Source organism: Urocampus carinirostris, chromosome 11 (assembly GCF_059441175.1).
Source record: "Urocampus carinirostris isolate Australia breed hairy pipefish chromosome 11, RoL_Ucar_1.0, whole genome shotgun sequence".
NCBI classification, from domain to species: Eukaryota; Metazoa; Chordata; class Actinopteri; order Syngnathiformes; family Syngnathidae; genus Urocampus; species Urocampus carinirostris.
This window is the reverse complement of record NC_142359.1, coordinates 265,383-278,267: the sequence shown is the minus strand read 5'-3', so window position 1 is coordinate 278,267 and position 12,885 is coordinate 265,383. Positions and strand designations below refer to the sequence as shown.

The 12,885-nt window shown below is 43.1% G+C and overlaps 1 protein-coding gene across 1 annotated transcript; it reads left to right on the top strand.

The window, feature by feature from the left end:
* Window positions 1–440: 440 nt before the first annotated feature.
* On the top strand, window positions 441–12,369 carry psmc2 (proteasome 26S subunit, ATPase 2). The gene is made up of 12 exons (XM_088348116.1): window positions 441–625; window positions 3,234–3,271; window positions 3,352–3,433; window positions 3,504–3,603; window positions 5,107–5,238; window positions 5,312–5,384; window positions 6,961–7,056; window positions 8,459–8,623; window positions 8,693–8,780; window positions 9,520–9,722; window positions 11,636–11,732; window positions 12,118–12,369. The coding sequence occupies exons 1-12, from the start codon at window positions 556–558 to the stop codon at window positions 12,273–12,275; spliced, it is 1,302 nt and encodes a 433-aa protein (XP_088204242.1). The 5' UTR covers window positions 441–555; the 3' UTR covers window positions 12,276–12,369.
* Window positions 12,370–12,885: the final 516 nt, after the last annotated feature.

The following is a 12,885-nucleotide window of genomic DNA, read 5'->3' as shown; positions in this document are numbered from 1 at the left end:
ACACAAGAAATGTGGGCATGTAGGATGACATGTAGGATGTTATTACTAAGTTATTACTTGATTAATTATTGGAAGTAGAGTCAAATAGACTCAGTTACCACGAAAAATATTTGACTAGAAAATCACAATGACCAGCACTGGTGAGCTAACTTCAAAACAGGTCCACCTCTGCTGTACTCAGGGAGGCAATTTGGTGCCCGCGGAGATCTTGTTGGAGACCAACTGCAGTTTATACTGTCAATTAAGGCGACGAGGTCATTTTAAAAAAAAAAATATGAGACTGGGGCCAGGATTTATTTTGTGGACATTTCTCGGCGGACAGTGTGCCTCGAGATTTTTTAAATTGTTATTATTATTATTATTACTCTTTCATTATTATTTTGACACCAAAAACAGATTTAAACAACGGATTTGGTTTGGTGCAACAAAAATAACACTCCGACATTCACTTCCGCTCCAAGACCGGAAACGAAAAGCTGCTGTGTAATCGTACATACTGTTGAGCTAATACTCAACCTCCGTCGGATCGTTTTCCAATAAAAATCTAAATTCAAGATGCCGGACTATTTAGGAGATGACCAGAGGAAAACCAAAGAAGAGGATAAAGATGACGCACCCATCAGAGGTAGGATTTAAAAGGAACTTAGACACGTTTAAGATACTTAGCTGAAGTTAGCTTGAGTCGGCACCGAAAGATGCACTGATGTGCTGAGTAGAACCATATTGCCTTAAAATGAACGTATCTTGTTCATTTACGTATTCCCTTAAATAAATGGAAGTGCGTGGTTTGAATATAAATATCTTATTGTGACATCAATCCTAAATTGGATGTAGCCTTTGAATTGTCGATATAGTCATCGATAACAACGCAATGAAGTTTTTACAACGAGATTAGACATGGCACTCCAGAAGAAGAAGGGAAAGTCTCCAGGAATCGACAATATTCCATCAGAAGTCTGACAAAATGGTGGTGAGCAAACTGACATATTGACAAAGATTTGCAGAAAGATCTGTAAACAGGACAGTGGCCATCTGCGTGGACACAATCGCTAGAAAAGATGCTACCAAAGAAAGGAAACCTTCAGCTATGCTCCAACTACAGAACCATCAGTCTCATTAGCCATGGAACTATAGTGATGCTAAAGGTCCTACTGAAGAGACTAAAACCACAGGCTGAAAACTTCTTAGCTGAAGAACATGCAGGTTTCGGGGAGGGGAGGAGCATCACTGAACAGATTTTTAACCAGGGGATCCAATGTGACAACATTTCAACAACACCTCTATCACATTTTTGTTGATTCAAGAAAGCGTTTGACAGAGAATGGTAAGCCGCTTTATTGGCCACCGTGCGGAAGTACAACATGGGTTCAGACCATTGAACAACTGTATTCCAATCCCAGCAGCGCCGTACTGATCGATGTTATTATTGGAGCGTGGTTTCATACCACAGTCGGTGTGAGACCTAGGCTGCATTCTCTCCAATTTTATTCAACATCTTCTTGGAGAGGATCATGTTGGAAGCTCTGGTGCAACATAAAGGTACAGTCAGTATTGGGGGTCACAACATCTCCGTTTTGCCGATATTGCCGGATTGGCAGGCGACGAACAGGAACTCGGAGATCTGGTCAATCGCCTGGACAAAGCATCAAGCTTGTATGGGATGGACTTCAGCACAGAAAAAAAGCAAAAGTAATAACCAATAATCCCCAAGGTATCACCACAAACATCCCCATCCACCACACAGAGCTAGAACCCGTCACCTAATTGAAATATATTGGAGCTGTCATATCAGAAGAGGGGTCGAAACCAAATATCATGGCCAGGATATAAACCACAGCCACACTTGCCAGACTTAAACCCATCTGAAGGGACAAGAACATAGAGGTGAAATCAAAGCAAGCGCTGGTTACTTCCATCTTACTTTACGCTTGTGAAACATGGACTCCCACAGCAAAACTGGAAAAGAAAATCCAGGCCATGGAGATGTGATGCTACAGGAAACGTCTAGGAATCGGGTACTTCGCCCATCTGACAAGTGTGCAACACTATCAGAGGGCACATTGGACCCTACCAAGAACCGTTGATGAAAACCTCAGTGGTATAGTCACGTCACGCGATCATAAGGACTGGCCAAGATGATTTTCCAGGGCACAGTCCAAGAGGAAGGCTGAAAAAGAAATGGGCCGACAACATTAAAGAATAGACCGGTGCTAACTTTGCCACGATCCAGGAACAGGCCTGGGACCGTCAACCGTGGAGAAGGCTGTCAAGAGTCGCGTTCTCATCGGTGCCCTGACGACCCCCTGCGCTTAAGGGGACCGTCAAACGGGAACCGTGATTCCAGGTTGAACACTGACACTAATATGAAAAGAATGTCAGTATAAATAGGCAAACATTTTTAAAAGGTAGTGCGAAAGTGGCCCGAGTTGTAAGTGCAATGAAAAATAGTGCGATTTTATTTACCATGACCAAAATTCCCAAATACATTGATGAATAAGGTATCAGGCATGAAAATGGTCAGGACGGTCCGAAAGATGTGTAGGAAATACCGTGTTCATTTGTGTATGATGTGCACCCCTTATTTTTAACTGAAAACCTGTAATAAATGTAGTTAGACTTTTTCTTAGCTAGCTCAAACTAAGCATTTAAAGTGACGAGCGTTGTTGAATACCTACAGCCGTGGTTGAAATCATATCAACAACTACGAACACAATACCAAGATCAAATTTACAATGTATTTATTGAATGTCAGACAAGGTCTGATTCATCATCAGATACAGCAAAGCGTTGTTCCTCTCACTGTGCTTTTTTGCATTCATTCATATCTTTCAGAACCATTTTCGGTTTTCTCCATTCTCTAACATTCCTTTCTAGTACCATGAATATCAAAACAGTGTCACGATTAGATCAAATCTAATGCATGTACTCCTGCCAACGCAACTTTTCAAAGGCTTAATTGGCTCTAGGAATTCTGAGGTAACCCCACCCTTAAAGCATTTTTTACTCCGATCTATACGATTCACACGGGTCACTCTTTTTGACTTTAAAACAGTGAATTTCTCCTCAAAGTGAGAGATTGCAATGTTTCAGTTATGAATATCCGTTTTCTATCCAATATATTACTCATTTTTCAATGCAATTAACGCTGTGTTCATATTGTTAGACTTACCTTGAAAGAAGAAGCCCTCTAATTTCGTTGTACTTGTATAATGGCCATTTATCCATTCCAACAGCTTTGGATGAAGGAGACATCGCTCTGCTGAAGACTTATGTGAGTTAACGAGTGCAGTATCCATCCAGAAGTGATTGATATGCTTTTCACTGAATATATGAACTGTCTTGCATCACCAGGGTCAAAGTACATATTCCAGACAAATAAAACAAGTAGAAGATGACATCCAGCAACTGCTCAAAAAAATCAACGAGCTCACAGGTAAATTCCCCAAATTCCAGACACGTATCGCGTTAACGTAAAATCCGACATTGTTTCTTGGCCGTGTCAGGTATCAAGGAGTCGGACACGGGTCTGGCCCCGCCTGCTCTGTGGGATCTGGCCGCTGACAAACAAACCCTTCAAAGTGAACAACCTTTACAAGTTGCAAGGTACATCTGTGATATCCTTTTTTGCTCGATCATTTTACACCTTAGGCACTGTCGTAGGGCCGCAAGAAGTCGTCGACAAAAATCGATCAAAGAATTAGTGGGCAGTTATTTCTATTCTCGCCAGACACGGTTTTTCCAACAGAGTGGGGTATCACACATGATTCAAATCTTTGCATAGAATCGCTCGTGCATCTTTCCCGAGCGGTAACATAAAATTTAGGGATCGACCGATATGGGCCTTTTAGGGCCGATACCGAATGATTTTTAGTATTAACAGGAAAAATGGCATGAAAATGTTTAATAATGCAAAGAGAAACAAAGAATGTTTGATATAAATCTAAATAAAGCTTTTTTAAACCTTTTACAGTAAATAATTAGAATTTTAACACTACTATGAATCATTTTTCACTTAAAATAAAACAGTACAGTGCAGGGAATAAAATTGGGCTTAGCATATACTCGTATAAAAGTACATAAAACGTAAATTGCTCCCTGAAACGTTTTACTTAAATGAACCTAAAACAAAAAGTGCATCAGAGCTGGTATGTGGAAAAGAGTGAGCACTCCTGCTTTAGAGCCAGACTGACCAACAAATGATATGGGCTTACTATTTTTACTTTTAGTGTGTTTTTTTATGCTCTCAATCACAAACACACACGCGCTTGATTGCCCAACTAATTTTATAAGAACTCATTTATTCGTCTGTACATGAACATACCTCTCTATAACAAGTTAACTACATTTTTTACACGATCTTTTGATCACAACACTCTTTTCTATCACGGACACAAGCGTGTCAGGACAAGGTAGCCGAGCCGCCGCTCTCTTTGGTTTCGGCGGCTCCGCCCCCGGTCACTGATCCAATCAGAAGGCGCGGGAGGGTAGCAGAGGGCGGGGAGTAGGAGCAAGAGAGATAGTCTTGACTGCATTGTTCCTAATTTAAAAAAAAAATGCTGATACCGATATCCTTCTATAATTCCCAAATGTCTATGCCGATAATCGACCTACCCGCTAATCGAAAGACTCCTAATGAAACTGAAATGGCAGCATTGACCTCAAGTACGTGTACCATAACTTGTAAAGTCTGAGAGCATTTTAGCTTGATGCGGTAATAAATAGGATGGTTGCAAAGCAGACCTTGCGTATCATGGCAGTACCTCTGTGATTCCAGAACATAAAGAGAACTGTCGGACAGTAGAACGAAACTGAGTCCGACTCGCCTCTGTAAGAGTCGAGTCACATTCAAGCCAATACATTTTTGACATGCATTGTACATTTTATACGCGTATGTTTTGCTGTAAAGGAGAGTTTGAATTTTAGGCCGGACGGTGCCTGAGAAACATTTGAAATCAAATGCATGCAGTCAGAAGAACAAACGGCAGTTGTTAAAACCATAAAAAGGACAATTGACAGCTGTTAATAGCGTTTCAAACTGTTGAGAAGAAGTACTCTGGTGACGGACTTCGCCAAACGCACTGCTTTGGAATTGCTTCAATTCTACAGATGCACAAAGATCATCAACGCGGACTCCGAAGACCCCAAATACATCATCAACGTCAAGCAGTTTGCCAAGTTTGTGGTGGACCTGAGCGATCAGGTGGCCCCCACTGACATTGAGGAAGGCATGAGAGTTGGGTGAGGTGAAAAGAAAAACACTTGAAATCAGAGTCATGAACTCATCCGTCCGCTTCGGCTTTTTTTTCCTCAGTGTCGACCGAAACAAGTATCAGATCCATATCCCCCTGCCTCCTAAAATCGATCCTACCGTCACCATGATGCAGGTACAATCGCCTCGGTATAGTTTTGGGATCGATACACAAGTATTTGGCATGTCACTGAAAAACAGCAGTTAGTTACTGTTAATAGTTACTTCATCTGAAAAGTAATTCCTTTACCCCTTGTTTACTCTTAGAGTAACTGTCTAGTTACAAATGACCATATATATACTTGCATAGAAGCTTACCCCCTAAAACTGCTTAATAATAAAAGAAATGGAAGAAAATGAAATGCAAGCGGTCAACCCTTCATATTTCTTGGTTTCAGCAATCTTGAGACACAAATGTCTTGTTTTTGTCTTTAAACCACTCAAAGATTTCTTTCTCTGGGCATGGTATATTGCAAAAACAATTTTACCAATAAAAATACACCAATTCAGCACTCTTTGACCTTAAATTCTGTGCTCAGCTTTGGCCCATTGCCTTGGATTTCCCTGTATAAGCTCCACCCCCTCCTCCAGCCTGCTTCCCATTCGTTACTAGTGAGACACACAAACAAATATGCCCAGGAAAACTGACCCCATGAATTCAGTGTTTTATTTCATACTTGTAGATGCGGCTTGAATGTGAGAATATACGGTAAGAAGAATACCGGTAGGGAGAAATTTTGTCTCCTCAGACTCCGTGCTTGAGATAGAGCCACTGCAAGTGTGTTCAACTGTATTTTCTAGGTAGCTATTAACACGCACACCCTTCATCTTGACTGTATTCAGTGCTGTGTTGCCGGCGGATTTCGGATTTTATGCTACTTCCTAAGGTAGTGAAATGGAGGTCTTGCTTTTCAGAAGACACGGAGTAACGCACTAAGTCAACGGTTCCCAAACTTTTGCAGGCTAGCGCCCCCTTGGCTCCTCAGTGAATTCTTTATCTCTTGGTCTACTTGTAGATGCACCTTCTTCATCTTTTACTTGTAGTGCCTTTGACATGCCGTGATAATCTAAGGTGCTGGTACCAATGACTCGTGTTTCCTCTAAGCCTAGCAACGACGCAAAAGTAAATTCTGCAACGGGCGTTTTCTTCTGTTCCACGTCCGCCTCGTCGAAACTAAAATGGGTCCAAACGAGTGATGTACCGCCATACTTCGGCGCAAGCTTTGTTTCCTTCTCGTTTGTTGACTATGTTTACGGAGTCCGCCATGACACTCCATGAGCTGGCACGGTGGGTGTGGCATCGTGTGGTACTTGCAAACTTTGAATGGCGTTTATTGGCTTGAGCTAATATGAAAACTTGCCTCGGATCGGTCTGCGCTTTTAGATTCCGAACATTAACATTTGTGTTTGGCCAAAACCGCATCACTCACTACAAAACCTTGAAAAAAACGCAGTGTTTTGCGGTTTCACAAGCGCACCACGTCGCATCGCGATGTCGATTCGATTTCGGTTCATCGTGCAGCCCTAACGCGTTGCGTACAAATCGTCAAAAAACGTTCAAACTTTGACTTCGGGCTGCCCCTTCTTCCTCGCCGCACCCCCAGATATTTCCACGGGGGGGTACTTTGGGAACCGCTGCACTGAGTTGTGACAGCGTTGCCGTTACCCTTTTTTTTCTCTTTCCTTTGTAACACGCTTTTGTTCTGCCGTAGGTGGAAGAGAAGCCTGACGTGACTTACAGCGACGTGGGCGGCTGTAAGGAGCAGATCGAAAAGCTGAGGGAAGTGGTGGAGACCCCTCTGCTCCACGTGAGTCCTTCGCCTTTGTAAAAGGCTAAAACGAGTATGAAAAAAGAAAAGTTTTGTACATTTTCAATTCAAAACGCCGATCTGATGCATCCAAATCAAGAAGCTAGACCCCTGATGAATGTGTGCTGTGCTCTGGTAAACTATTAAATCATGAATACGCTACTGTAAAATTTGGATTATAGAGCGCACCTGATTATAAGCGGCACACGGTACATTTTTAAAGGGGATTTACTTTGAACATGTATAAGCCGCACGTGCCCACATTGACACGGGAGATGGAAACAAAAAAAGACACATATAGCCCGTTGGGAAAAAATGCGTGAATGAGCCGCATTATTGCATAAGCCGCAGGGTTGAAAGCTTGGGAAAAAGTCCCAGCTTGTAGTCCGATTTGGACATGAGTTATGAAAGGCAATGACGCAACAAACAAGTCGCACCCATAAATCGTCAGAAAAGAGTTTAATGCCCCAAAAAATCTACCCGTCATCTCATTAGACTAAATAAAATAAGTGTTGACCTGATTCTGACGCTGTACCATTTTAACATATGGTATTGGCAAGTAAACAGACCAATCACCGATATGAGTTTAAATGACAGTATCAAAAGCCCAATTGATTCATATTTGATCACTAGATGGCACTCTTGTCGAATGCGAATGAAAACCGGTGCTGCGGCCAGAGACGTGACAGCGACCTAAGGTATAGAATCTTCGATTTAAAAGAAATAAAACATTGCAGCGTCAATTTATTTGAACCCTTAACTCAAAATAAAGCCATCAATAACTCAACCCTTTTGCAACAAAAGTAAGTACACTCTAAAGTGAAAGTTTCTGAAGTGTATAGTCTGAGTACTCTTTTCTCTCTTTCGATGTATTTCTTGCCCTCTTTTTCTCCCATTTTCTTTCCCTTTTCTTTTTTCTCACTTTCTATTTCTTTGTCATGCTCACTCTTTTTCTGTCCTTTTCTCCTCAATTTCTTTTGATCTTTCAGTCTTTCTCCCTTTTTGTCTTTTTTCTCTATTTCACTCTCCTTTTTTCTCCCTTTCTCTTTATTTTGCTCTTCTCTCACTTTCTCTGTTTCTCTTCCTTCTGTCTGTCTTTCTCTCAAACCTACTAGTCTGGCCCCTGTGAGGTATTTTTAGCATATGGCCCCCAGCTAAAACGAGTTGGACACCCCTGAACTAGAAAGTTGCCGGGGGGGCTGGGTGAGAAAGGCCACGGAACGTGGGGAAAACGCGTAGCTCGACAATGTCGCATTATTATACCCGGCCGTCTAATCGCAGTGCAGTCGGGGGCGGGACTCGAACCGTGCGCGCGCCTCGATAATGCACGTTTATGAGACCCTGGCAGGACCGCCAGAATCTTCTGAGAATGTATTTGGATATGTTCCCGGTCTCTCGCCAGCCCGAGCGCTTTGTCAATTTGGGCATCGAACCTCCCAAAGGCGTGTTGCTGTTCGGACCGCCCGGTACCGGAAAGACCCTTTGCGCCCGCGCCGTGGCCAACCGGACGGACGCCTGCTTCATCAGAGTCATCGGTTCGGAACTGGTGCAGAAGTACGTGGGGGAGGTAAGAGCTCCCATGGAGTGCCTCCCGTCCTTCTCTTTCAAATCACGATCGTTCCCTTCTTTTTTTTAGGGAGCTCGGATGGTCAGAGAACTCTTTGAAATGGCCAGGACCAAGAAGGCCTGTCTTATCTTTTTTGATGAAATCGATGCCATCGGAGGTAACGTGGTCTACTTCGATCCGATTTGCCTTTTCCAGTTCCATTTTAATCCGTTCGACGGGGTTTTCCGACGGTTTGAATTAATAAACCGAATCATTTGAAAAGTGCGTAAAAATGACACCGGCGGTGGCCGCAGTCCTCACGATCGAATTGTCACGTGAAGCGTCGGTGCCCCCTACTGTCGCATCCGAGACGAGTCGAAGAAATTCCTGCTCTTTTTTGAAAAGCGGCTGGCTCCCAAACGGCTCCTCGGATTGATTTTTTTGGGGTGACGTATCAATAATAATGAAACATTGGGCACCAAATGATTTAGTAAATAGTCATTTCCCGTTTCTGGCGGGAGGATCCCTGAAAAACACACAAAATGTAAATCAAAATATTCAAAGCGTGAATGAAAATGACGCTGACATTCTTGCTCATGTGGAGTGTCAGCAAATGTTGCTCATTTTTCTGTGTTTTAAACATACAGTGCCACCTTTCTTGTTTTTCAAATAGGAGCCCGTTTTTGCCATTTTGGTTTATCATAGATCATATGTAGAAAGGGCTCAAAAATGATACGCTAGCAGCAAGATGGTGACATTTTGAGTCTTTTGATCGGAATCATTGCAAAATCGGCCGCGAAGGCGCTTGAGAAGCGATCGCATTCGAGTCCGGCCGAGCGCCGGTACCGTAACGAGATATCGCTTTTTCGGAACTTTCCGGAAAAAGCGTATTGAGCGTTGCGTTTTGGACCCACCAGGCGCCCGTTTCGACGACGGGGCCGGCGGAGACAACGAGGTGCAGAGGACCATGCTGGAACTCATCAACCAGCTGGACGGGTTCGACCCGCGGGGCAACATCAAAGTCTTGATGGCCACCAACAGACCCGACACCCTGGACCCGGCCCTCATGAGACCGGGACGTTTGGATCGCAAGATCGAGTTCAGCTTGCCCGATCTGGAGGTGGGCCGGAGCGAGCGTCCCTTCCGGGATACGGAGCGTTAAGAACTTTAAGATTCGACTCGTTGAGATCCGTTTCTTTCATCTAAAAAAATAAGCGGGGAGATGTTGAGTACCGAACAATCAAAACCCTACGACTGATCTTAAGCTCTCCCATCCCTAGCAAACATGACAAAGTGATAGAGAGGAAACCGGGTATTGCTACTACTACTACTGTACATGCTAGTTACTAACTAAGGCAGGGTACAACATCATTATCAGGCTGCTAACAGCCTAATAGGTCCGTTTTTTGAGGCCAGATAAGAAAAAATATCCGATTATTAGTCACCTGCTGCCACACTGTAATATTCAATCAGCTGGCAATACTTATTAAAACGATTCCAATTTTGTTTTTTACTTTAGCCATATTTGGTCTTAGTCTCCTTAGTCATAAATCTGTTTTTATTCATTGCCTTTTGACCTAACTAAGACTTTGTCCCTGCTTTATTTGACTATTTTTGTGAACTAAGTTTTATTTGTGCACGGCACTTTGTCTTCAGCCGTGGCTGTTTTATTGGGGTTTATACACAAAGTTGAATTGAGACTCGCTGTCACTGTTTTCGACTTTTCCTTCCCTTTATCACTCGTTTTGTTGGGACCCAGAAAAAAGGAAATCAAACCCACCAAATGACAATAAAATGGGATATGGTCCTTTTCAAAGGCGACGATTGACTGAACAGGTAGACGAGATTGAGCAGGGCATCAGCCCCGTCTACTGCAAATTCCGCAACAGGCGTTTTCTTTGTCAAAACCAAAAAAGGTCCAAACCAGTGATGTACCGCCATACTTCGGCACAAGCTTCCTTTCCTTCTCGTTTGTTGACTCTGGGACTATGTTTACGGAGTCCGCCATGACATTCAATGAGCTCGCACGGTGGGTGTGACATCGTGTGGGGCTTGCATACTGTGGCGTTTATTGGCTTGTGCTATTACGAAAACTTGCCTCCGATCGGTCGGCGCTTTTAGATTTTGAACATGAACAATTGTGGTTAGCCAAAACTCAATCATCGCGACAAAATCTTCGAACCTTGAGGAGCAGGTAGTCGCCATGCATGGCTGACTCCCGATTGGTGTGTGAGTGTGTGTGTGTGTGAATGGGTAAGTGTGAAGCACATTGTAAAGCGCTTTGGGAGGTCTACATTCACTTGAAAAGCGCTAGAGAAATGCAGAACATTTACTTCTATCACTTTGTCATGTATGCAAAGGATGGGAGAGCTTCTGATCCGTCGCAGGGTTTAGCATGTGTACAGGCTGTTGCGATTGTACGGGGTCCTGAATTTTAATCGGTATATTGAATTTTGAGATTTTTTTTTTTGTTTATGTTAATGCCAATTTAATTAAGATCGACCGTTCCACTAGGTTCAATAACCAATATTTATCATTGATAGCTGCTATCTAATTCTATGTGTTTATGGGAGAAATTTCATTGACACTTTACCTAATTGGTATAATGGCGGCGCCCTCTGGCTGCGGCTGCATCGACCCGCTACAACGGGTCAGGTGTATTGACATTTCGTTCTGTGTACATTGTTACAAAGAATGACAATACAAAGGAAATTATTATTATTATTATTATTATGTAAGGACAATCAAGGCATTCTATTCTAAACTTTGGACACCGTCTAAAAACGAGTGTCTCGAATGCAGCTCAATGGGTTACTTTTCTATACTAGACATTTCCCTGCTGATTTTTTTGAAAATGTAAGAAATGGACGTGAAGCATTTGATTTTTAGGGCTTTTTAAGCGTGCGGCTTTAAATCCGGGGCAGCTTGTACGAAAACCTAGACGAGTCTCGAATATGTGCTCGTGTCTTTTAATCCGGTGTTCCTTAATTGACGGTAAAAGCCGAGTCAGGATATTCTTTTTTTGTGTTCTAGGGTCGGACACACATCTTCAAGATTCACGCTCGCTCCATGAGCGTGGAGAGAGACATTCGCTTTGAGTTGCTGGCTCGCCTTTGCCCCAACAGCACAGGTAAAATATCAAAAGTTTCGTTTTCATTTTCCTGAAGCTTTAAATAGTTTTGTTCAAGCGTCGATGATCCATTATTTTCATCATTTGCTGTAAATTTCTGCACCAACGTAGTCCTGGTCCGAACGGAAAAATGCCATCGTTTCATGAAACAAAAGGACCAGGGCGATAACAATAACTAGGCTACGGGGTCAGCATCCACGAGTACTTCCGCAAACAATGCATTGCGCGTGACGTCGCGCAAGCGGGATAAGACGGAAATCAAACGAGACGCGCGAAAGCCGCAGGAGATCGCATGCATGTCGTATTTAATTAGGAATGCCAAAGATCTCTCCGAAAAAATACGGCAGCTGGATCTTCTCTCATTCCGTTTTGTGGTTTGGGGCAGGTGCGGAAATCCGCAGCGTGTGCACGGAAGCGGGCATGTTCGCCATCCGGGCGCGCCGAAAGATCGCCACGGAGAAGGATTTCCTGGAAGCCGTCAACAAAGTCATCAAGTCCTACGCCAAGTTTAGCGCCACCCCGAGATACATGACCTACAACTGAGCACCTGCGCACCTTCTCCCCTCTAGGACTCCGACCTTTCTCTCTGTCGTTTATCCGGAAAGTCGAATTTCAATAAACTCGTCCGAATGATCTACCTTAACGTCCTGTTCTTTTGCAGGGTTGTCGTCCGGAAATAGTCAAAACCTCAAGATTATTGGAAGCCATTTACAAATTCAGGCATGCAACAAACATTTGATCCTCTTTATGTCCAATTCTAAGTTTGAAATAAAAACCATCCCGTTGCTATATTCTTCTGCGAGGGTCTCTGACATGGCGCTGGCACCACACTGCCCCCTAAGGACAGTTGAGGTGCCTCCGGACCCATTCTGATATTAGAAAATCCCAATGACCCAGCACTGGGAAACTAGTCAATTTATTGTTTTACTGGTCGACTGAGTCCATTTAACTCTACTTCCTTTCACTTCTTTGTTTCCATCTCATTTTCTCTTTCTCTCACCTGCTTTCCCTTTCAGTCATTTTTATAATTAGCCTAGTAATAATACTGTAATCATAGTATGTAGAAGTTATTTTGTTAGAAATGGATACAAAAGTGGGTGCCCTTTAGACCAAGAGGTAGCTTGAAGAAGGTTGGAGACCCCTCTTCTACTGT

Bases quoted from the DNA above. Each gene is read 5' to 3' on its own strand.
- psmc2 (XM_088348116.1), top strand. From the start codon at position 556: ATGCCGGACTATTTAGGAGATGACCAGAGGAAAACCAAAGAAGAGGAT. The intron at 626-3,233 runs GTAGGATTTAAA...CCATTCCAACAG, and splicing joins AGATGACGCACCCATCAGAG to CTTTGGATGAAGGAGACATC. The intron at 5,239-5,311 runs GTGAGGTGAAAA...TTTTTTCCTCAG, and splicing joins GAGGAAGGCATGAGAGTTGG to TGTCGACCGAAACAAGTATC.